The 25,570-nt window shown below is 40.8% G+C and overlaps 2 protein-coding genes across 5 annotated transcripts; one reads left to right on the forward strand and one right to left on the reverse strand.

Moving 5' to 3' along the window:
• si:dkey-243k1.3 (endonuclease domain-containing 1 protein-like) lies at positions 1 to 3,789 on the forward strand. 2 transcript variants are annotated; one of them, XM_044201329.1, is made up of 6 exons: positions 1 to 99; positions 282 to 398; positions 524 to 624; positions 854 to 968; positions 1,217 to 1,373; positions 3,191 to 3,789. In XM_044201329.1, exons 2-6 carry the CDS (start codon positions 321 to 323, stop codon positions 3,580 to 3,582), a joined length of 843 nt encoding a protein of 280 aa, XP_044057264.1. In that variant the 5' UTR covers positions 1 to 99; positions 282 to 320; the 3' UTR covers positions 3,583 to 3,789. The 2 variants fall into 2 exon arrangements, with proteins under 2 accessions (XP_044057264.1, XP_044057265.1); XM_044201330.1 differs by having other exon boundaries at positions 23 to 99; positions 287 to 398.
• zgc:162193 (TRPM8 channel-associated factor homolog) lies at positions 3,786 to 16,948 on the reverse strand. Of its 3 annotated transcripts, XR_006378502.1 has the most exons (13): positions 16,861 to 16,948; positions 15,827 to 16,614; positions 15,085 to 15,301; positions 14,473 to 14,758; positions 13,767 to 14,068; positions 11,143 to 11,317; positions 10,839 to 10,933; positions 9,945 to 10,155; positions 9,607 to 9,843; positions 8,711 to 8,934; positions 8,408 to 8,521; positions 7,692 to 7,809; positions 5,064 to 5,201 (listed from the first exon to the last, which is right to left on the reverse strand). XR_006378502.1 is itself a non-coding variant. In XM_044201326.1 (12 exons), exons 2-12 carry the CDS (start codon positions 16,465 to 16,467, stop codon positions 4,959 to 4,961), a joined length of 2,745 nt encoding a protein of 914 aa, XP_044057261.1. In that variant the 5' UTR covers positions 16,468 to 16,614; positions 16,861 to 16,948; the 3' UTR covers positions 3,786 to 4,958. The 3 variants fall into 3 exon arrangements, 2 of the variants coding, with proteins under 2 accessions (XP_044057261.1, XP_044057262.1); XM_044201326.1 differs by lacking the exon at positions 7,692 to 7,809 and having other exon boundaries at positions 3,786 to 5,201; XM_044201327.1 differs by having other exon boundaries at positions 5,059 to 7,809.
• Positions 16,949 to 25,570: the final 8,622 nt, after the last annotated feature.

The following is a 25,570-nucleotide window of genomic DNA, read 5'->3' on the forward strand; positions in this document are numbered from 1 at the left end:
AAGGAGAGGACAAACAAAGTGAAAGGTGAGGAGAAGTCATATATAACCAGCCAGTTTCTGATGAGGGTGGACTGTGGCAGCAGATAGGTGCATCAGCAGGTGAGTGGAAATACACACATTCAAACACAGTTAATACAAACAAACCGATCCTCTTACATCTGCAGGCCTAAGCTGTTGCAGTATACCTACATTTACTGGTTGTATGTATTTTTACCATACACTGCCTTGTTTAATAAAACATGCATTCACATATTTATTTTCTGTTCTATTCGACTCTACGGGGCAGTCAAGAATCCCTGATAGCAGAGGTTTTGTCCAGGATGCAAACCTTGGTAACTTTGTGCGCTCTTCTCTCGCTCTTCTTTTCTATCCATGCAGATGTTGTGGAACTTTTTGAGGTTTGTGTCCTTATTCCAGTTAATTCAAAAACTTTAAACATTAAATGTGTGTGTGTGTGTGTGTGTGTGTGTGTGTGTGCATTGCGCAAGTGGTTCACTTAGGAACCTGCGTTATTTTGTCCCAGGATGTGCCAGAATGCATAGGCTACTTCTATAAAGAGAAGGTGCCAGAGTGGGGGGCTTCTACACCCGGTGCCGCTCGTCTCTGTCAGCGCTTCATCAACAGGTAGGAAGAGGGTGGAAAATGGAATTTAGAACTCTATACTACAATATATATACTATAATGTGAACTTCATAAATGTACCCAGTTAGATGTAGCGTGGTTCCTTGCTTTTTTTCATTCATTTATAATTGATGCCACTTACTATTACTCAGCACTCAATGTTTCTTAGGCCTCAATTTTCCATTGCAACACTTCATCTCCAAATCACTATACTTAATCTTTGCACCACCAGGTACCACTTTGCCACACTGTATGATACCAATCATCGTATTGCCGTCTACTCTGCCTATCATTTCCAGCCCAGCAATGGAGGTGGCAGGGAGAAAAGGTGGTTTGTAGAGCCTCAGGTTGGTGTATACTGTACATGTGCATCTACAGTATAGATGTGGTAAAAATCATCAGAATGTGTGGCATACATATCAAGGATGGAGACTACTAATTTACTGATTGTGTTGTTTCGGTTGTAAAGAATCAACCACGTGCATAATGGATTGATATCTTTCAGTATATGATATTATATGAGGACAGGCGCTTGCATTTGGCCAGTAATACCCTCTGTATGTTTAAATCTGAGAGTTGATGATGTGCCCTATAGCTGGTAAACATGTCCTGGCAAATGGAGATGAAGGATGCCTACTGGCTGGGGAAAGACCACCCGGGGGTCTACTTAGGAGAGAGACAGGCTCTGAATGAGGACTACACACACTCTGGCTTTGACCGTGGTCATCTCAACCCCAACGGACACCATGCAGGTAGTGAAGGTTGAACATGGGTGATTTTTGGGAGTGAGATCAGTAGGTGGCAGTAGCCACCACCCGAAGGCATCAATTGAGTTCAACATGGGTGATGCACAGTACAGTATTGGGGACCTCAGATACAAGTGTTGGATTATTGCTTTATGCACTCACAATCTATAATGAAATGAGAGATTCTCTTACTTTGTGACATTCACACAAATTCACATATTTGAGTTAGTTTGTTGTTTATTAACTGATGTAAAGAGAGCAAATGAATGATAACCATACAACATCCACCAAATGATAACACTGTCTTGTCAATTATAAGCTGTACAAGGCTTTTTCAGTACAATGGCAGCATTCCCCGTTGTAGCTGATACCCCTCATTCACATATTTGATATCGGGAAATAATGTGCACACGCAATAATTAAATTCATTAATTGCCATGAAGTAATTCCTTAACCTGCATTCACTAAATATTTTAAGATAAACAAAATCATTATCATTATCATGAGGAAACAAAATTAACTTTTCTCTCTGGCCTTCCACATTGGACTTTTGCTAATGTTAATTTAAATATCAAGTATGTAGTTAGCAGGTATCGGGCAGTGGCGGAGGAAGTGTTCAGATCCTTTACCTAAGTAAAAGTACAAATACCCCACTGTAAAAATATTCTGTTACAAGTAAAAGTCTGCATTGAAATTGTAAAAGTATGTAAGTATAATCAGTAAAATATACTTTAAGTATTAAAAGTAACATTACTCAATGCAGAAAAATGTCCCCTGTGACTGCTATACTATTATATATTATATCATTATTACTGATGCATTAATAAAAAAGCAGGATTTTACTGTTGTAGTTGGTTGAGGTGGAGCGCATTTTGAACTATTTTATATAGGGCTGCAAATAATGATTATTTTCATTATGGATTAATCTGCTGATTATTTTCTCCATTAATCGATTGATAGGTTTGTAAAAATTCTGAAAATAGTGAGAAATGCCGTCACAATTACACCAGAGCCCAAAGTGATACCATCACAATGCCTGTTTTGTTCAACAAACAGTCCAAACCTCAAATGTATTACAAATACATTAAAAATGGAAAGGAAAAGCAGCAAGTCCTGACGTTTGTGAAGCTGGAACCATGAAATGGTTTTGCATGAGACGATTATCAAAATAGTTGCCAATTAATTTTCTGTAAAACGACTAATTGATTAATCAACTAATCGTTTCAGCTGTACTTGTATAAAGTGTTGGGTAATTTAATTTATGACCAAACATCATATTTTATAAGCTCTTTATATGTATCACATATTGTAGCCTATGTAACTAGTAACTAAAGCTGCTGATGAAGTAAAAAGTACAATATTTCCCTCTGAAACATAGTGGAGTAGAAGTATAAAGGGGCATGAAAAGTACTGAAAATACTCAATTAAAGTACAAGGACCTCAATCTGTACTTAAGTACAGTACTTGAGTAAATGTATTGTTACATTCCACCACTGATATCTGGTTAATGTTAAGGATAGGCACTTGTGTAGCAACCATTATTTTCAAGATTACAGATAATCCCTCCATCCAGCTGCTGTAGCCTTCGATTTTGACCTTCTCTGGCAGTTGTGCCTCCACCTAAGAACTCAACAATTTTATAGAGTAATTTTGGTTACAGCTACTACCAGACACATCTTGGTCTTTCTCTCTCTCTCCCTTCTCTACCACCCCCTGCATCCGACCAAGCCTTTGCAAAACCTAACTTTATTTCTTTGGACCCACAACCTTTGACCTTACATCTCGCATAACTTACTGTAACTCTCCATTTCTCTCTCTTACAGTCCCTAGCCGGAATGCCACTTTCACTCTGACCAATGTGGTTCCTCAGAACCCCAAGCTGAACCAGAACGCCTGGAGGATCCACGAGTCCCAGCTCACTGACCTTTTCCGGGTCAAGTGTTCCAAGGCTTATGTGCTGGTTGGTGCCATTCCCTCTGCAGACAACTGGATTGTCAAAAACAATGTAAAGCGTGTCAACATCCCAGACTACCTGTGGAATGCCTACTGCTGTGTGGACAACAATGGCAGACCCATTCAGAGTGGTGCTGTCACAGCGAGGAACACAGAGGACAACTGGGTGGAGAAGGTTTCACTGGATGAACTGGGAGAATTCCTGCAGCAGTTCTCCAATCAACCAGTAGGGGAGCTGTTTTACAACAACTGCAGGGCATAAAAGATATGCCATTGCCCTTTAATGTTACATTAGATTTGTATAACCATGAAAAACAATTTTTCATATTGATTCAAATGTGGTAATACAGTAAAAAACTTTAATTTCACACTGTTGTCAACATTTAACAGCTTAAAGACTAATGCTTCCCTTATTATTATTATTCTCTTTCAACCACAAATAGATGAATAAAAATAAATACCAGAGGGATAAAGTGATTGTTTACTCGTGTCTTTTTCATTGACAGTAAAGGCAAATATCAACATACAAAACTGAAAAACATAATAAGCATTTGTCTGAATCACTAACTGTCATTTACTGTAAAATAGTGTATGAATGAATGAATGAATGAAATTGATTTTCTTGTCTTGTCAAAAAGATGAGATGAGGATAAATCAGAGAAACATTTAACCCAAATATTGCCAAATATAATTGGCTGCTCTCCTTACATGTCCTCCCAGTGAGAGGGAAATTATTACAATTAATCTGTGAATTACATTTGATATGCATTTGATGTGTGAAGGTTAATAGATAAGTTTGACAGAACATTTCGTACTCACACTGCTGGCTTGAAAGAACATTATGCGCCTATACTGCCTATGTAAAATTGTGTGATAGCATGAAGGTCATACTGGGTGCTTTGCATAAAAGTGGGAAGCATGGTGCAACCTCTAGCATCGGTCATAAAAAGGTCCGTCCAGTGAGAAGTCAACGAAAGTGCAGACTGTCAGAGGAGCTTATATAGTTCTCGGAGAGAACAGCATGTGAGGCAAATGAGAACTGAAGAGACAGATACTTGGCAGGCGGGATTGTAATATATAAAATAAGCTTGTATGATCTACAATTCTATCTTTCACGCTGACTGGGATGCTGGGCCCACATACATGTGTTTACCTGGGGTAAATAAATATTTGATCAGATAGGGAATATTGTGTTGTTTGGTTTTAATTACCTAACCTCACCTTAACTAGACAAGGTGATATTTCAGCTATAATGACACCAGTCTTTCTTTTCTCTGCCCCTTCCTCAGAGCAATTATTTCAGTCAGGAGAAAAGTCACCAGAGATAAATATGTGAGGAGGTACGTGAGCAGAATTTTGGTGATAATGCTGGCAATTATTGTATAAAATCTTTTACTTCACACTCTCCAGGTTGTGAACTGAAATAATTTGATCTTTCTAGACCATTAGCTCAATGTTTTTCAGCCAACCTTTAGGTTATTTGGTACTTTCATTTAGCTCTCCTCCACTCTGAAGTTCCCCTTCTGTCAGCAGAGAAGCTTTTTTTATGTTTTTTAATCTCATGCTTAACATTAAAAATTACATCTGTATCAAAAAACACCCATCTCTCTGCAGTTTTAATCAGCAGCAGTCTGAAGTTCAGTCATACTGGACCATTGGGTGGTCACTCCAGGAGGGAAGGTTGCAGAGTTTCTCCTCAGTAGCTGTTTCGATGGGCCAGCCCCAGGCCTTAAAGAATCCAGCCAAGTTCATCCCCACAGTCTGGGAGAAAGTCTCAGCATACAGGTTCATCTTTCCTTTGTTGTCCTTTGGAAAGTTGCACATCTTGTGGTAGGCAGCAAACACCTTCTTAAAGGCATCCCAGCCAAACTTTTCCTGGAGCTACATGGAAGGGAACAGAGGTAGCGGGAAATGTGAATAGAATGAGTAGTGTGTTGATGGAGGAATGAAATTTTATGAGAGAGTTAACAAATAAACTGCAAAGAAAGTGAAAAGTCCTGAGTGGCTCTTTTAGCCACATAACAATGGAGCAGTACAGATTGTAATGTTTGTCAGTCCATCAGTCCATCACCTTGGTCCAGAGTGAAAAACCTTAACAAATATTGGATGGATTGCGATAAAATATGGTAAAGACATTCATGGTCCCCGGAGGATTAGTTATAACTTATTATAACTTAATTGTAATGACTATATGACTGTTCAACGAGCGCCACCAGATCAAAATTTCCCCTTGTCCAACACATGAGACCTTAAAGTAATGAATGAATTCCTGTCAGCCTCATGCCACATTCACGTTATATGGAAGGTATGATAGAGACAGAATACATTTTGTTTACTATTCACCAGACAATCAACACGGTTATATGACTCCAGAGTTGGTCATGTGAGAGTTAAAAATACTGTACATTGGCATAATTGGACTGTTACCATTACATTTTGGGTTTATTTACCTTGAATGAAGGACTTTGGCTTACTTGAGGCATCTATATTTATTTGTCTTTTCAGGCAGGTGTCAAGTCAGATTTATGAGTGCTTTAAAAAAAGTTCTATCGATCCTTCCATTTCTACCACTTCACGTCCAGGTGGCAGCAGGCCAAGCAAGGTAGCCCATGCATCCCTTTCCTATCCACGTCCTCCAGCTCTTACTCGGATATCCCAAGATGTTCCCAGGCCAGATGGGATAAGTAATCTTCTCTATCTGGGTCTGCCCCGTAGCCTCCTCCCAGTTATATGTGCCTGGAATACCTCCAGAGGGAGGTGTTCAGGAGGCATCTGAATCAGATGCCCAAATGTCTGAACATTTCAGCCTAGCCACCCTGCAAAGGAAACTCATTTCGGCTGCTTGCATCCATGATCTCATTCTTTCTGTCTTTACCCAGAGCTCTAGATCATAAGGATTTGAAGGAAGATCAAATGGTAAACTGAGAGTTATGCCAAGGTTTAGCTCACGCTGCACCACGACAATCAGATACAGTGTTGGCATCACTACTGTCACACCCACCTGTCAATCTCTTGCTCCGTCTTACCCTCAATTGTGAACAAGACCATAAGATACCTTAACTTCTTCACTTAGGGCATGGACTCACTCCCAACATGGTACCATGGCCTCAGACTTGAAGGTGCAGACCCTCACCCATGCCAATTCATAATTGGCTGCAAACCATCCCGGTGCAGTCATGGTCTGAACGGTCTCATGTCATCCACAAAAAGTAGGTATGCAATCCTTAGGCCACCCAGCAGACACTCAAACTCCAGTTAAACAAGGACTGAACAGCAGTACCCCCACATGAAACCACACCGGAAATGGTCATGAGCTGGATGGGCAAACTCCCATGACCCCTTTAGTGTTGGGTAGAGCTGGCCCAGTTGATGACCAGGATGGAATCTGCAATGCTCTTTCTGAATCTGAAGTTCGACAGTCGGCTTCAGCCTTCTTTCCACAATGCAGGCATAAGCTTTTCCAGGGAGGTCTAGCAATGTGATACCCCAAACACTGGACTACATCCTCTAGCCTCCTTTTTGGGAACAACTACCCCAGTATGCCAGTCTGCTAAAATCAGAGTTTACCAGTTATAATTAAAATTTAAATGTTGACATGAAAAGTGTTTAAGTTGGAAACTGATATTTGGGTAACTCCCATATAATAGCTGTGGGGGCTGCATGCTCAACTAACTTCAGCCATATAACAACAGCAAGGGCTTAGAATTGTCCCTACCAATATCCAGCCGCCACCGAAATGTCCCTAGCAATAATTTTGATCAAAAAATTTAAATATAACCACTGTTGTCCGTAAGTGTCTAGTCAATGTATGGGGTACACAAACAGTTAACAGATCTTGTTCTCTACTATGAATCCAATGCTTTTTTAAGTTTTGAAAGATTACACCACCTGCCCTACCACCACCACCTCATATGCCTCACAATGGTTTGGTCCACTGACTGCTACAGGTCTTTTTTTACTGCCAAAATATTTAATAGGCTATATGAATTATGAGCTCATACAACCACTGAATCTTTTGTGGCAAACATAGCTATCCCTGACACACACGCACACACACACACACACACACATACAGGTAGAAACAGAAAAGCAGGGAAAAGACTGAAACATTCGACACATGGTTAGACGATCTGACAAGGGGACAGGGGAATCCCACAGACTTAACTACACACAGGTGAGGGGGGATAACAAGACATAGGTGAACCTAATCAGGGCAGGGCAAAACAGGCGGGAAAAGCAAACAAAGACAGGAAGTAAAAGAACAAGACACATGAGGGAGAACTCTTACCAAAATAAAGCAGGAAATAACTGAACACAAACCCAAAACCATGACACTATGACTTTCTCACTAGATTTAGCGACATTTCAGACCCTCTTAGTGGCTCATCTTGCAGAAGCACGAGTCTCTCCCTCTCCACTGCACCGTGCCCACACAGTCAGGAGTGAGTTACTATGGTTACGGGGACACTCTGTGTCTGTCGCTCTGAAACTTTGCGACAACACAGAACACAGAACAGAAATTTAGACACAGGTGGAGAACAAGGTGGGGTGGTAGAGAACATAGGCCTAGTTGCAGCAGACTTTGTAGTGATGACAAGATCATTGAGTGGTGGCTGACCGAAACAATTGGAGCCATGAATGAGCGCGAGAGTCGCTCATGGCTCCAGCTGTTTATTGTCAGCTCCAGCTTTTTTATTGTCCCTACCAACAGTGACTTTAAATATCTGACAAACTACAGCTAAAGCTGACCAAGTAGAGCTGGAGCTGCCAAATTAAAGCAAAAATTGACAAAGGTCAGTTGAGCTTGACGAAGTGCAGGTAATGCTGAGGAATATTGTGCACTGTACAGAGGATAGACTATTTCGAATTAGTGAATTTATCAGGCCAAACTTTACTTTTTTCCCCCCAAAATAGCAAAATTGTCTCTCCATTTGTCAGACAAACAGTTTTGTTTACAGTAGCGGGGCTATAGACTTTCAACTTTACTTGCATTTTTTGCCTGTGTGTTCCAGTTCTAGATGAATGGTGACTCCAGTGTGACCCACGCATATTTTCTCTACAGAATAAAAATACAGTAATTTTTTCACCTGCATGTATGTCTCCAGGGCCACCCACACTTTCCAGTTGCTGAGTTTCTTGCCCCCCTTAACATACTCCTCTACACAAATCTTCCGATTTGTTAAGGTCAAAGATGGATGAGCCTGCATTGAAGACATTGCACTCATTATATTATAATGTTAACCAAGGGGAAATAACAGGACTGAGAAACAATGTGATAATAGTAAAAAGAAAAATACGCTGTTGTTTATTAATATGAAAATTTGTCACAATACATAATTACACTTAGGCTTTTCTGGTCTTTCATCCTAAATAAAACTGATTTACTCTACCTGTGCCCTGTTGAGCCCCAGCACCTCTTCATGCACATACACTGACCACAGGTTGCATGTACACTCTGTGGTGTGAGGTTGGAACTCCCAGCAGCTTCTCTGTTGGTTGTGTCCCAATTCATGAATTTCTCCCCACAGGCCTGTGGTCCTGGCATCATCTGGTCTGACTAGCTCAGCTGCTTCTGATGAGTGCATCATGATAGGATAGCCTGAATGCATCCAACCTGAATGGAGAGAAATTAGTAACACAAATAGTGTTACAGGAATATATCTTTGCATTTCCATAGCTATGGCAATGCACTGTAGGAGAGATATCTCCAAAACATGGTCTCTGGAGTGGTACACAAACATTTAAAGAGGAGATACCATTTGTGAGTGCAAACACACCTTACATTAGCTTGTTATTAAAAAACTTGTCATTCTTTAAACTTTTGAGCTGCCAAAAACTTTGTATGCCTTTTTATGTCTTCTGTACTATACTACAGTAGTAGTATAGTACAGTACATTATCAGTGCTTTTTAAATATGTGGGGCTTGTTCAAATCCACAAAACACAATACAACACACAGGGGAGCTAATACTATAGAGCTGCACACAATATGTCAATCAAAAACTACAAAACAATATTCACGTCACATTAATCCTGGTTAATGAAAGAAAATTGTGTCCCTTGAGCCAGAAAGTTGTTGTACTCTGTATCACCCACTATGAATCTCAGAATTGCACAGCAAGTTCATGAAATCTTGGCCTAAGACTGAAAATCTATCAAACCTTTATTCTTTAAATTAATATTTTCTAATTTCACAGTTTTAAGGGTTTAAATAATACAAACACCATTCTTCTTTTACAGCACATGCAGTGGAGAAAACACTTGATTGAGTATGTGAGAACACTTACCACAGGAAATCTGCACATCTGCTACAATGCGTTCTTTGCGGACAAATTTGTGTGATATGACAGCCAGATCTGCGACACCCTTCATGATGTCATTCCAAAGTGCTGCCACCTCATCAGGGCGCTGCAGGTCTTGAACAACATGTGATGGTACAGTAAGGATGATGTTGTCAAACTCCAACTCTGCCCAGGGCGAGGGAGCTGTACGCAGCAACAACCAATCAGCTGCTGTTGTCACACCTGAAATGAACAAAGGGGTGGGTGTTGAGATGAAATCCAAACAGAGCTTTGAATTATTGTAACTATTTGTCAAGAGCCCCATTGTAGTGACAGACCCTCACCAGACTTGTAATAAGGAGCAGGAATTGCTATCTGCACTATGATCTCTGCCCCCTCCACCTTTGTGTTGGGTGGAACCACCAGGTAGATGAGTCCCCCCCACAGGTTCGATACCTGCATCTTCTCTGTAGTAACAGGAAATTGCTCTTGAACACGTGGTGCTCTCTTCAACTCTGCAGCATTCAGGTAGTCTGTTTGACAACCTATCTGAACCTGAGGAAGACATGGAATATGTGTTACTGCTTTGAAAACCATCATGAAAAGTCTACTGTACTGTAGTTAGATTTTTTCAATACATGCATATATAAGTCAATGGACAAAAAAATAGGCAAGAGGCATGAATAAAAGGAGGCATGAAGATACAGTATGTGAGATAAGAATATTAGAAATTACATATATAGAAACTATATTCATAGATGCCACATTTCCCAATAAATTATTTATTTCAGTCATTATAGAACTGAGAGAGATTCAGAGGTTTTAGTCCCACAAATAGAGGTGACCTTAAAGAGAAATATCTGTCTTCATTTTGAAAGTTGTCCCTATAAAATACACATAAACCTTTGACATCATGCAAACATTTTAACCTTGTATTGTACAGCAACAATTGCCCTGCTGCAAAAGATCTTGTTAACCTTAAACAATGAATACAATGTGACATGTTAAAGCGTTGATCACAATATTGATATTTGAATTTCATGATATGTCTGTTATAGATATATTTAATTGATAAATGTTTGCTAAAATTAAATAAATAAAGGGTGTCATTACTGTAGAGATTATAAAGCCCTTTGAGATAAATTTGTGATTTTGGGCCATATAGACAAAATGGATTTGGTAGTCTGAATTAGCAGAACACAATGAACTCATTAATTATTTGAATTTGTGTACTGTACCATCCATCTCTTGTTGACGATATTTGCTGGTATGATCATCTCAGTCTTCATACCAGGAGAGAGGTACAGACCTGTACTAAGCCACTCCTTCTCTCCTGACAAACAAACATAGCAGCCAATGTTATACTCAGAGGCACATGTAAAACAGGCACAAGAGAGATTTTAGCTACTTCATGTTAATGCAATGTAATACACACACACATACTACTGCGATATATTCAATTGTACAGGGACAAATTGGAGGCCTGCATGTTTATCTCATAATTATTTTTTTTTACATTTGTTCACAGAAACGTGGTCTGACCTGCTGTGTTAGCATTAATCCTGATCCTTCGGTTATAGACAAAAGGCATCATGGGGTTAGGCTTGATGAGGTAGGGCAGGAGGGCATCAGGATCTGGGGAAACATTATATACCTCTGCCCCCACACTAAGGAGTAGGTGGTCTTTTGGACTCTTCACAGGGTTCTTCTCACTCACCTTGAAATAAAGTATATATCAATAATTATAAAACAGATCTCAGTAACACAACCTGATTGGTTGATAGCCAACAGTTATCGAGTGGTCACACAGTGATGGCGGCAATATAAAAGAATGGGTCTAGCTTAATTATGAAAACAAAATGCGTTTGTAGTACAAAACAAAATTAAAAATTTTATAAAAAATGTATTGTGAAACATAATGAATGTTTAATGTACTGTAAATCACTCCAGGTATTGCTCTATACTGTAGCTTGTGACCACTATTACATGTTAAATATCAACAACCTAGAAAGACCTGTTTACACGTAGAAACTAATCTTGTAATGAAATTATTATTACAACTATCGGTAGTTGTCTTAGTTGAATTAGGGTTAGGGGCAGAGGGATGAATAAAGCTACCATTATACTCAGAACTGCTTTTCAGATGGTCAAATAGCTTTGGAAAAACCCTCCCACCACACCTTTCTGACGTCAGATTAGGGGTGTCCAACCATTTCTGTTATTTCCAAAACAGAAACTCCACACACTCAATTCACACCGTGATTAGTCAGCTGTGCAGGGGTGAGAAAGGAGCCAGGGTTTTAACATCTTGCTCTAGCTCACAACAGTTTCTGTCACTTTTCTTGTGAACAGCCAAGTGCAACACTATGAATGCCTTCCAAGAGACTGTCTGTACATGTGTACCATCCCCGTATTTAAACAATATTGCATCTCCCCCTTCTCTATGATGGTCAGCTATTCACTCCGCCTTCGAGTGTGGCCATTGGGAACAACTATAAACGCATTTGATTTCCAACGTGGTCGGACAATATGTCATACAAACTAGTTCTGTTTGAGCATAACTCAACCCTTAGGGTCAGAGACGGAGGGATGACGGGTTTCAGGTGGTGGGATGAAATGGGGTCAAGCACTAAGGAATGAACAGAGTGGGGATCAATGACATTCATTGTCCTCCCAAAAAATGGTTTGTATGTAGAGGCAAGAGTGAGTTTTTCTAAAGTCTGAGATAGCTGTGGATTTAACGGTCGTAGATGGTGATGACCAGCAGCCAAGGATTCTGATGGTAGGATCGGGAATTCCTTGCCTGGATGCAATGGAAGTGGCCCCGATACAGAGGGAGTGACCAGAGTACAGTTCTGGGTATATTCCTGACCTGAACGGAATTTCTCATGGATGCCGAAAGGCCTCAGATACAAATTTAGGCAGGAGAGAAATAGGGGGTAAGAGATACCAAGCTGTTTTAAGTTACGTTACGTTACAAGTTATGTGAGTTACATGTCACGTGACTATCTAACCAAGTAGTTTTGTTCCTTAAACCTAACCAACAAAACTTTTAAGTGACATTATGTCACATGACTTGACATAACGTCATTTATGTCACATGACTTCCTACTACCAAACCAAGTAGTTTCCGAAGGAGCATTGACAAAATGTTATTTGATGCTCTGGGAATGAGAACGTGTTGCAGGACAGACTGGCATGCCGAGATATACTGTAGGGGAAAATGTAAATTAAGACCATCACAAGAAACCAAAGAATGTCAGGAGAAACATAGATTCTAGTGTAGAGTTGATGAAGGGTGATAGATACCATGTGTGGAGGGATTGTATGCATTGGACGAGGTCTGATGTCAGGGTAACCGTTTGGGTGGTAGCTGTGTCTCTGCTTTTTGCAGGCCTAGCATAATGATGTGAGGGCAAGAGATGGAAGGTGCTCTGGTTAGCAGCTTGACAAAGAATTTGATGCTCATAATAGGGCTAATGTTAGACTGCTATATGAGATGACACCCACACATGTTGGACCCTGGCTGACTTCTAAATCCCCTCTGATACGCATCTTCGTTATACCGTTACATTGTTTGAGGGAACTACAACATTAGGTAACTGGGCACAACCATCACTAATGCTAACGTTATTTTTCTAATTTTGACAATCTAACCGGTGACAACACATTAGTTAAGGTTGTAAGAACTATGACTGTTGGTAGTTGTTGTTTATTTTGTTTAAATATGCAGAACTTAAATATAATTGGATTATTGTTGTTCAGACGATTAAGCTACGATAGCTAATATTTGCTAACGTAAGTGTCCATTTTTTCCACACTAACTGACAACTATACCACGTGATACCAACATCGTTATACTATTGGCTCACAAGCCTTGTTAGAAGCAGGAACCAAATGTCAGACATCTCACACAGAAATAAACAAAACATTCATTTTGGACCTGTCAGTGTTTTTAAAATGATTAATTCACAATCATAATATTTTTCTTTTAGGAAAAGTGATACTTTTATTCTGCACCTTTCTAAAAGCTCTGTGGATGTATTATTTTTTTTAAATATCCGTCTACATAAAAAATTTATCAATATAACCTTTAGCATAAAAGGGACTAAATTCAAGAAACTTCATAGATTCAGTCCTAGACTATAAAGTCATTCACTGCCTACCTGTGGCATGCCAGATGTCTTCAATATGTCAGTGAGGATGAACAGCACCTGTGTGTAGGAGTAGCTATCATAAGCCTTCATGTTCAAGAAGTTGGTACACTCCATGCCCAGTTTTTTAAGGTGTCTCTCCTCATGCTTGGTAAGTTCTTTACCCTGGATAACATGACCAGTAAAGCGGCGTAGAAGCTGGCAAAAGTGGTAGGTGTTTTTCATGGCCTGGCTGGGTACAGGGGCCTTGTAGGAACCTTCTGCAATAGTTGCCTCCAACAGGCTCAAGCCCATTTTGTTCAGGATCTTGTTTCCTGAAACACAGTTCAACAAACCCGACTTGATCTACTGTCCTGTATGGTCCACCTTTTATGGTTACAAGAACAACACATTCTGTAGCCAACTGGGCAATAGATAGACAGAAGATAATCATTTTCTAACCAATGTAACATCTGTGAATAACCTACCATTAATTGTCATCTAATTTATATAGGCTACTGGTTGTCTATCATAAGTATTTTCTTCCTAAGTGTCTATTTGGATTGACTGCAAATGTGTTTCTCATAGAACTGTGGAAGTACTGTGTCAAAGTCCAGTACAACATTACACACGGATATGCTCAGCATACATACATCATCCTATTTAATCATGCCGGTGCACTTGCCAGTGGGCTGATATGGTAACCACAGCATCAAAATCTCGCCTTGCCTTACCATACCTGAGAAATCTGTCATTGGGTTTTGCCCAGAGTGTGTCTGTGCCCAGTACCAGGCATGTCCACCAATGAGCAGTCCTCCTCCCTCTGCCACAAAGTCTTGGATTTCCTCTATATGATCATCACTGTACGCTGTGCACACAAATACACTCAGGTCTTTGCTGAACTCCGTCTTCTTACACTTTAACCCTGAATTGTTGAGAAGGTTGAGGTTTGGCACAACACCAACGGCCCCAGTCCGCCCTTGGTCCAACCAATTAATGGCATTGTTCCAAAATGAAGCCAGTGTCTGTAATGAAAGAAGTTATTTCAAAAGAGACTGTAGTTAATCATCTGGCAGATTAATATGTAACAATATTTAGCACATTGCAGATAACCAACTACTAGTAGCCTTAAGCTAAGATCTAGCAAAAGAAATGACACAAAATAATGTATTTCATACTGTGATGATACACAAACCATGTGCACAAATTTTCATTGTGGGTTCAATTTAACTTATGAAGAAAGATGTCTGCTCATTTAAAGAAATTCTAAGACCATTCATTAATTCAGCCTGCACCTTTTTTAACAGAACATAATTTAAAAAAAAAAAACATTTACAAATTCAGACCCCACCTCTCGTCCCAGAAGACCTTCATGTGTAACCACAATGACCCGTCCCTGCCCATAGTAGGTTCCTGCCAGGAACGCCTGTCCATTGTCTGTGGTCCCGATGGGAAAGGCTAGCGGGCCGTGGACCAGAACCTCAGAAGCTAAAACATCACCCTGGAGGTCAAACTCTGAAACCCCCTGGAGTAAGAACTCCAGGTCATCCTCAAAATCCTTACCAGTACTATATTAGGGGACAGTGGAGGGAGAGAGAGACACAGGGAGATGGGTGGAGCAAGAGAAGAAATTTCAAGTTTAAAGGATGTGATTTAAGACCCAGTATCGGTATTCTTAAATTAACTAAGTAGGTGGTTTTCTTTCTCAGTAAAATAGCCTCATCACAGAAATAAATTTGAGTGTGATAAGTTATATGTTTTGCAGTATGTTGACCTTTGTTGAAGAAAATCTTTAAAAAATGTCTCAGTGAGTAAACCTACTGATGAATAAAATGTGTTGTATTATGCTAATGCAGTGGATTATGGGTTGGCATATTACAACCTGCTTGTCAGACAGAACATAGATACTGGACATTTCTGTGAAACCCTGGAATGCATGACACATTAATGTTGAAGTTAATTGCTTCAGTGACAAAGCTATACATTTAGGTTTTAATGAAAGTTTTATAAACAGAAGGAGGGCCACACATGAAGCAGTTTCTAGATGAAAATTAAAGTCACAGATTTGGAATGAAAAAGGAGTAGACACTTACCGTAAAGCCATCCATGAAGATGGGATCTGAGGGTAGACAGGTAGGATCTCTACCTTCCCATAATGCGTAGAAAAATAGATCCCTGCCACTCCAGACACTTTATTCCCTGGAAATTGAGTGATTGTGTTCTCCTTAGGGTGATCTGCAGCCCAGCTCCACGCCTGCCCCGCTATCAGCACTCCTCCTCCAGCTTTCACAAATGCCACCAGGTCCTTCACGTCTGCACCCACGCTGTAGGCATCAGTCACATACACCCCCAGATTTACACTAAAGGCCCCCATTACTTCTGCTTGGAAGCTGGATTTGCTGAGATTATCAGCGACTGCCTTGACATTTGTGTGGACTCCCACAGACAAGTTTTCAGATCCATCTCCTCTCAGCCAGGTCAGAGCGTTCTCTACCAGAGCAGGAAAGGCGGTCAGGTAGCCCTCATGACCCAGGACCACAATCCTTCCACAGCCATACAAAGAGGCAGCCATCAGGACCTGGCCTTGGCTGTTCATTGCTAAAGGAAAGGCATGGTCTCCAATCAGCACCAGGTCACTGGGAACACAAGGACCCCGGATGTCCAGCTCCCTCAAGCCTCTCATCAGGGACATGTAGGCCCCTTCATGGTAGGACTGGGTTGGTTGGTTGGACATGATGAATCGATGCTCTGAAGGTCAGATTAGGAGGGTGGAGGGCAGGATGGCAGAAGACAGGTGTGCTGAGTCAGATGTAAGCTGCGTTAATGAGCAAGGTTTAATAGTTGTACCAGGATGGAGGTGTGTTGTGTCAGTCAGGCTGTCCTGTAGGAATAGAACGAGATTTCACAGAGCTTAAAATAAAATGTTTTACACACCTACAATAATAAAGTTTTAACATTAAATAAACATTTAAATAAACATTAAAAACGCAATCTACAATTCAGTTCACAATACAGTTCAGAGATAAAAGGAAAATCAGTGGTTCTCCATTTGTTGCCATCAAGGTCCAAGAGTTTGCAGGTTTTAATTTCATCCAAACACTACAGAAAATCCAAAACTGAATTTTACCTGAAAGGGAATTTGGTCTTTTGGTTATATAATTCAACTGAAGCACAGCAGAACACTATAGGATAAAAGAAGAGAGTATGAAGAGAGAAAGCAGGACAGGAGGGACTATTTAAAGGAAAGTTACAGAGAATAAGAGGTGGGACTTCAGTGAGCACAACCCACTGACACTGTTACAAATATGTGGGCATGTAGGTGGTTGGCATGGGTTTATCAGTAACAGATGAGAAACTGCTAAAGGCAATGAAACATTATTTGGAATGTGGTGTCAAACCTCTTTGATGTACATGCTTCCTGCCAAAGTGGCTACAAGGTGTACTGAACAGAGGCTGACGATGTGATAATGCAGCTGAAAGTTGTCCCAAACAAACACTGTTCTCTTAAAGGGAAATTATTTTAAGGTGCTCTTTTTTGAATTCTTCTATTGTGAAGCAAAACAGAAAGTCAATGTAAAATCAAGTCTTTCTATTTGCTATAAGAATGGCATTTGTGGTTTGAGAAAACACACTATTATGTAATTATAATTTATGTGGCTTATGCACATACAGCACATAAGTTATGAATTCCAACTGGCAGGTTGTTCTGTGTTACAGCCCAGATGTTGTTTAAATGGAAAATACAAAACAACCTAATTGCCATTCAGTAATTAGGTATGAGAATATGGAATGAAAAGAAACTGATTTGACTCAAACCTACTGATGACACCACACTGGCATCTTTGGTTATACTATTATAACAGGTTATTGGTAACTACAGTATATGAATATGAATATTTATACTTAATAATTAACATAAAAATATATATTAAATGCAATTTAATAACAAATACAAATATAAGATCTGGTTCTACATTATATTACTGTACAAATGAGATCATAAATTTATGTACGTGTATAAGGGACAGCAAACCAGTTCTTCAGAATTACAGAGGGAAGTGTGTGTAACTGTGTTCTTGTGAAAAACGTCACATTTACAGCTCACAGTTCCAGTTATTCCAGTTTCAGTTTGATTCCCATTAAATATTATTGAACTGCACCTGCTCTGCCTAGTTTGTCTGCGTTTGGGTGTTTTCCCTGCTGTCCGGCATACTAGCCATAACTTTGTTTCATTGGTTTGCTTCTTGCTTGTAGTCACTTTTACTAAAGTGTATATAGGCTCAGATCTCAAGGTCCTTATCAAATCTATGTTCACCTTTATTAAAGCGACATTCCACTGATTTTACACATTAAGATCAGCTGACTTATTATAAGGAGTACAGGTCAGTCTGTGAAAACGGTTGTATACTGTCCTCTGTAGCTTTGGAGCTTTGCGTAGTCTGAGTAAATAAACCCCTGATTGTCAGAGGTATATCTGCTTGGGTTTGGAGACTTTGTGTGTCAAACTATTATATTGGAACTCACTTTTGAGGTATCCAGGTATATCTGAATGCAATGATTTCTCATTTTAACTCCTGCATTTCATGCTGGTCTCAGGCAAGCAAGATAGATGTTCCCTTCATAAACAAGCCTTAAAAGTCTTGGATTGGAAACCACAATAGTATAATTATTGGAATATACCGTGTACATAGTTTTCCATAATTATTCTGAATATGACAATATTCCAAATTTGATACGGGTCATGTAAACAGCATATTCTGTTTGGATATTTTAGTAAGAAATCTTAATTTTTTAAACGGTTCACATCTCATTCCCACAGGCCTCTCCCACTAAAATAGCACAGCTGAACAATGCAGGCTGGTAGCGAGTTGAGGTGACAAAGTCCAAAATGTTAAGCTTGTACAGTTTATCTTTATGGCTTATACTGATGCCAAACTGACAAGAAGACGCCTTTTATCTTGTGTCTAGAGTCGTGTTTTTGCAGGCACGTAATGAATTATTGATATGTCGTATTTCTTAAAGGGAGTTTGGTGTAGTATTTTCCCAGGGAGCTTCATTGTATTCATACAATGTAATTATCACTTATTGTTATTGCACCATTGATTTGGCCTTGGTAATCAAAGGCCAAAGTGGCCTTGCCCTAAAAATGACTTAATTCCAGGCCTGGAATCTGGAAATGAATTTGGAATAGTGTGAGTGGATATTCTTACTCAGGATAAAAGTTGATGACTTGGAAATTGCATAGGGCTTAACTGGAAATGGCTAAACAACGAGCATAATAGTAAAAAAAACCCAAAAACAATTAGTTTTCACCAAAAAAATAGTTTCGATTTTTTTGTACTCAATAATAAAAATAAAACCATTAGCATGAGCACAGCCTGCGATCAGAGCTGCACAGGGGTCAAAGAAAAGTTTTTCTGGCGTGAGCTCGAAGAGAAAAGTAGATAGCGAAAACACAGCTTTTAGGCTTCTTCCCATGGGCAGTTCAAAAACAGTTGCTATGTCTCAAATAAGCACTAATCTTTTGAGCAAATATACAAATGATCTGAAGACACAGAAAATAAACAATGTGAAAGCCCAATATGATTGATCCACTATATTTTCAGATGTGCATTTTTTCAAAAGCACTCTGTTATGTATTTTATTTTAAATGCAGCCCTCATTAGGCTATAGGCTACTTGAAATGAGAAAAGATTCACTATTACAGTACTTAACATCTGTGTATAATAGAATGTTAGTTTCTTTCATGTTGCATTTTCTTTTACAGCTTTGAATACTGTCATTTAACCATGGCTGTTTTCTAGTCTTTGAGTTTGGTCTATGTTTCAGAGGAGCTATGAGATCTAAAGTTGAAGAACACAGGTAGTAAAGAATGGTTAGAAGGTAAGAAAGAATAAACCAAATATGTATTACTGATCAAGGTGAAATGACATGATATTGATAGTGTGATCACAGTGAAAAGCTACATTTCCCCAGGAAGGATTTACTCCACCTGTGCTCTGTTAATCCTCAGCACCTCTTCATGCACATACACTGACACATCAGCTACAAAACGTTCTTTGAGAGGAAATTTGAGTGGGATGGCAGCAAGATCAGCAATGCCCCTCTTGATGTCATGATGATGTTGTGTGATTGGGAGCAGGTGTGGGTGATTACAGGCTGTGAGGCCTGATATAACTGTGACAGAACCCCCCCTCCACGGCCAGCTCCCAAGGCCTGAAAAAACCCCTCCCCCGATGCGGTGGCCTGTCCACCATAGGGAGCAAGCCGATCCGGGGAGCTGGTCGGAGTCTGAGCAGGTGTGGATTCGGGAACCTAGGGCGGTCGGCCCGGGAGCAGGGCCCGGACTGGCGCCGGGGAACTCGGGCGGCCGGCCGGGAGCAGGGCCCGGAGTGGCGCCTGGGACCTCGGGCGGATGACCAGGAGCTTGGACCCGGGTGGAGCTGGTCTCCTCGGGGAGGCAACAGCGCAGGCTGGGACCCTCTGGAGATGGGAGGCGACGGCGCAGGCTGGGACCCTCGGGAGACGGGAGGCGACGGCGCAGGCTGGGACCCTCGGGAGACGGGAGGCGACGGCTGGGACCCTCGGGAGGCAGGACAGCAGAGCTGGAGGACGGCGGCGGGACAACAGGGCTGGAAACCAGCGGCTGGGCCTCAGGGTTGGAAACTGGCGGCTGGGCCTCGGAACGGGAGGCTGGCATCCCCGCGGAGTTGGGACTGGAGGTGGCGAGCAGCTGGGAGGCGAAGCAGGCGAGCTGCTGAGAGGCGAAGCAGGCGAGCTGCTGAGAGGCGGAGCCTTGGAAGGTAGAATGGCTGACGACCATATGTCTGGCGGGCCAAACTCCTTGCCGAGTAGTGTTACGAACCGGCCCAGAGAGTTGAGGACTGCATCCTCCCGCGCTACTAGGGATCCCGCCCAGCGCAGTGCCAGGCCGGTTAGCCGGAGTGCAATGTAGGCCACCTTAGACCGTTCAGTTGGGAACTGGGATGGGTCTACGAGGAAGACCAGGTAGCACTTTACCAGAAACTCCTCACACTCGCCCACTGAGCCTGCGAAGGTCCCTGGCTGCACCAACTCACTAGCCGTCAGGAGTGAGGGAGGGTGGTTGAGGAGGTACCGTTGGACCAGGCCCCATAGATCGAGGAAGGGGCCATCGGGACCACTGGCTGCCATCTTCGCGATATCGGTCCAACCTTCTGTTGCGGTTACAGACAGGCAGGGGACACCGAGGGTGACAGGAATGATCTTTATTTAATGACAGCCAGGAGTGGAGAATGTTAGGAAAGGGGAAGTGGATGTAGGGAGGTCACTGGAGGAACGCAGAGTCTGGGAAACCACTGGAGAAACCACAGGAGACTGGAGAAACCACGGACGACTGGAGAAACCACCGAGGACTGGAGAAACCACAGGAGACACAGGAAATGGGGGAAATGCTGGAAACAATCACAATGAGGTTCTTTGGTAAATGGTAAGGGGAGTCCTAGACACGAACGAGGTCGGACACTGAATGAGGTGAGTGGAGTGTTCTTATACTGGCTGTGATTGGGACTGATGGGGAGCAGGAGTGTGATTGGGAGCAGGTGTGGGTGATTACAGGCTGTGAGGCCTGGTATAACTGTGACAATTATTATTATTATTATTATTATTATTATTATTATTATTATTATTATTCTGTCATGCATTTGCCCTCAAGTGTGTGGTCTGATGTGCTGTGTTAACATTAATCTTGATCCTGTGGTTATAGACAACTGGCATCAAGGGGTTATGCTTGATGAGGTAGGGCAGGAGAGCATCAGGATCTGGGCAAACCTTATATACTTCTGCCCCCACACTGAGGAGTAAGTGGTCTTTGGGACTCACAGGGCAGCTGTCACACACCTTGAAAATTAATGAAGAATGTTATCAAATAGGTTGCTCACAGTATCTGCAGCAAAAAAAAACATCAGACCCCATGCAGCCATATTATGGTCCTGAACTGAAAAGGCAGAAACAAAAGGGACCTTTCTTATTCACAAACTAATAACTATTATAGACTATAAAGTCATTTACTGCCCACCTGTGGCATGCCTGACTTCTTTAAGATGTCTGTGAGAGTGGACACCACCTGTGTATAGGAGGAGCAGTCATGAGCCTTCATGTGCAAGTAGTTGGCACAGTCCCCACCCAGTTTTTTAAGGCATTCCTCCTCATACTCTGTGAGTTCCTCCCTCTGCGTTACATGACCAGCAAAGGTGGCGGAAGGGTTAGGTGTCCTTGATGGCCTGGCTAGGCACAGGGGCCTTGTAGAAACCTTCCCCAATTATCTTCTCCTGCAAGCTCAAGCCCATTTTGTTCAAGATCTTGTTCCCTGCAAAAAACCTCACTTGATCTATGTAAGATTTCTGGACTAATGCCCAAGCCCAAATCTAGTGCTGATATTCAACATCTTTTGTAAGTTTGTGCAGGTCTGTTATGTCATAAAACAATAGTGATAAATGTGTTTTTCACTTAGTGCTGTGGAAGTAGTTCAGGGCTGTCCCTGGTGTGTGTCATTGCCTACACATACTAGTACTGATATCACACCAGCATACATATGGCATATGCCAATCAGCACCAGATCATTGGGAACACAAGGACCCTGGAAGTCCAGCTCCCTCAAGCCTCTCATCAGGGACATGTAGGCCCCTTCATGGTTGTTTTGGATGGGCTGGTTTGACATGGTGAGAAGGACTGATGCTCTGAAGGTTGGATGAAGAGGGTGGAGGGCAGAAACAGACGTGTTAAGTCAGATGCAAGTTGCGTTAGTGAGTGAGTTGCACCACAGTTGCACCTAGATGCATGTCGTGCCAGTTGGTTGTCCTGTAGGGAAAAAAGAGAGCAGATTAAAACAAAATACAAAAGTACTACTGATGGCTAATGTGTTACATGTTATAACAATCAAATTAAAACTAAATTTCAATCTACAATTAGTTCAGAGACCAAAAGTTAATCGGCTGCTCTCCACCTGCTGCCACCGAGCCCCAAGAGTTTGCAGGTTGTCATTACAACCAAACACTACCTAAAAGCAAAAAATGATTTTTTTTTACCTGAACGTTAAGTTGTCTTTCTGATTGTATTATTACACTGCAACTTTTCCACACAGGCAATCCACCAAGGACTCTATCTGACAAGACAGAAGAGAGAATATAAATGAGAACAAGAGCAGGAGGGACTATTTCAGGGAAAATGACAATAAGAGGAGGGACTACAGTAAGTACAGCCCAGAGTGGGGCTATTAATTATGGCCAAGATCAGGACCCTGGACGTCCAGCTCTCTCAAGCATCTCATCAGGGACATGTAGTCCCCTGCATGGTTATTTTGGATGGGCTGGTTTGACATGGTGAGAAGGACTGATGCTCTGAAGATAGGATGAAGAGGAGAGTGGATGGCAAAAGACAACTATGCTGAGTCAGATGTAAATTTTGATAGCATGTGAGGTTTAACAATTGTTCTTAGCTGGATGTATATTGTGTCAGTCAGGCCTGTGGGAACAGAAAGAGAGCTGACAGATTAAAACAAAAAATAAAAGTACTACTGATGGCTTACTGTTAATGTTAATAAAGTGAGAAAAATGGAAATCTACAACTTCAGCTTGAAAGACAAAAAGTAAATCCAGTAACAAAGTATGGATTACCAAAAGTCGGCTGATTTTCATCAGAAACAAACCAAACAAAAAGCAAAAAGAAAACTAAGAACACTACCTGACTAGAGAGAATAGTGTAGTTAAAGGAGAGCAAGAGGAACTATTTCAGGGGAAAAGGTAGAGACAATAAGAGGAGGGACTTCATTCAGAACAACCACACACATAAAAAAAAAGATCACACATCACCAGACAGAACTGACTACAACACCGGCCTGTCAACACTCTGTGTTCATAGCTCAGGGCTTAATTATGTGGGCTAAAACAGAGATACACCCTGACTATGACTGTATAAGAAACCTGTTCATCCAGTCAGCGAAAGTCAGTATTTGTGGAAGCTGAGACCATAATGGTAGCATATAGACTGAAATGTCACATTTGTGTATTGATTTCATGAAGAAACCTATGACGATGTGTTGCACTAGAGAAATCTAATACAATCTATGCAATAATGTTACACAAACATTTCATTTTTGTAGTAGAGAAAAAATCATAAGGTCAGTCATGAGAAATGATCCCTGCTAAGAAGCAAGATGAGAAGTCCCAGATGTATATTTGTAATAATTTGTGCAACCATGTACATTTTGATCAGGCTAAAAGATAGAATAGTAAGGGTGGTTTAGAAATACTGGAAAAGTATAAAGTTAGATACAATGTAGGTTTATTTTTTTGTCATGTGATATTATTGACACCCTCCTACAAAGCTAACATCATTACAAATTTCTAATGTGATTGCCATAAAAATATCCCAAAATCCTTGGGATTACAGGTGATGCATGGCATCAAGTCAGATATCAACCCAGGATTCAAAGCATCAAGGAACCACATGACATAGTTGATGAGGCAAAGTCCAAATTATAAAGGTCATATCAAATATCTAAACAAAACTAATTTTATTCAGAGATAGATAAAAGGCTGCAAATGTTTGCTTGCTTTGTGGGAACACTTTCAGGCCTGTGCCTGATCTACTTCCCCAATAATCATAATGCACAGACTGTTACAATGGGAACAAGACAAAGACTTATGTCACTAACCTCTGCCAAATGAAATAGAGTAGGAGACTCAAAAACAACATCTAATCAGTTTGATTAATACAAAGAATATTGTGGAAATACTGTGGGCATATTACGCAGGACTTAAAAGAATGAACCCAAACTCTTCAAGCTCAATGTTGTGGGGAGTTTTCACCCAATAGAATCTCTTTCTATACATTGAACAACACCTCACTTTTGCTCCCATCACCAACATTTTTTTTTTCTTTATGTGCATGTGTCTGTTATGCACGTCTATCTGGTTATTACGTGGTCTGCATTTTGTAGGAAATTATAAATCTGAAACATCAACAGTGGAAAAAAGTGCATAAAACACTCATTCTTACACAACTCCAAACAGAATTCCCACACAAATAAATTCCCTTGAAAAACCTGCTCTTCCTGATTTACTGCACTACAAGCCTTAACAGGTGTGGCCTCCTGATCATTTGGCTAAATTAGTGCACAGCTGGACAAGCACTTGGCCAACCCTTGCTACATGAGAACACGCTGTATGATATGAACCATCATATTGCTGTGTACTCACAAATTCATAATATTTAACTAAAAAGGTAATTAAGTGATACAATATATTCAAATGAAATTATATAGAACACACATTAATAAATGTTTGATAACAAATCCAGCAAATGCCAGTTGTCCAGTCCTTGATGAATTGGAGTAGGCTTTTCACTGATGGTGAACAGGTGCAGCTGATAATCAGCTGATAATAATAAAAGTTCAGTTACTTGAATGTGGGAGGTTAAGTGCAGCACAATAAGTAGTATTATTTTTACTCAGATTTCTGTTCATTCAGATTACTCATTATTCTGAGTCAACAAAATAATGAATCTGCAACAGCTGGATTTGGACCATTGTGGCTGATTCTGCCCTCAACAATTTCAGAGGAAAGTTTTGGTAAACCTATTAAACTATATAGTCAGAATGGCAAAACCACCATTGGACAAGCTTTCTACCACATTATTCATATCTCTCTCTCTCTCTACATTTTGGTGGAGAAGCTCTCTCTGGATGAACTGGGAGAATTCCCCATGCAGTTCTCCACTCAACCTGTAGAGGAGCTGTTTTACAACAACTGCAGGGTATAAATGATTAGCAGAGGGAACAATGAAAGAAATTGTTCAGG

This window comes from Siniperca chuatsi, linkage group LG7 (genome assembly GCF_020085105.1).
Source record: "Siniperca chuatsi isolate FFG_IHB_CAS linkage group LG7, ASM2008510v1, whole genome shotgun sequence".
In the NCBI taxonomy this organism is placed as follows: Eukaryota; Metazoa; Chordata; class Actinopteri; order Centrarchiformes; family Sinipercidae; genus Siniperca; species Siniperca chuatsi.

Coding starts and splice junctions, on each gene's coding strand:
- si:dkey-243k1.3 (XM_044201329.1), top strand. CDS start 321: ATGCAAACCTTGGTAACTTTGTGCGCTCTTCTCTCGCTCTTCTTTTCT. Junction 625..853: donor TGTCAGCGCTTCATCAACAG/GTAGGAAGAGGG, acceptor TTGCACCACCAG/GTACCACTTTGCCACACTGT. Junction 1,374..3,190: donor CCCCAACGGACACCATGCAG/GTAGTGAAGGTT, acceptor TCTCTCTTACAG/TCCCTAGCCGGAATGCCACT.
- zgc:162193 (XM_044201326.1), bottom strand. CDS start 16,467: ATGTCCAACCAACCAACCCAGTCCTACCATGAAGGGGCCTACATGTCC. Junction 10,156..10,838: donor TCGTCAACAAGAGATGGATG/GTACAGTACACA, acceptor TGTCTTCCTCAG/GTTCAGATAGGTTGTCAAAC. Junction 8,522..8,710: donor TGGGGCTCAACAGGGCACAG/GTAGAGTAAATC, acceptor TCTTCAATGCAG/GCTCATCCATCTTTGACCTT.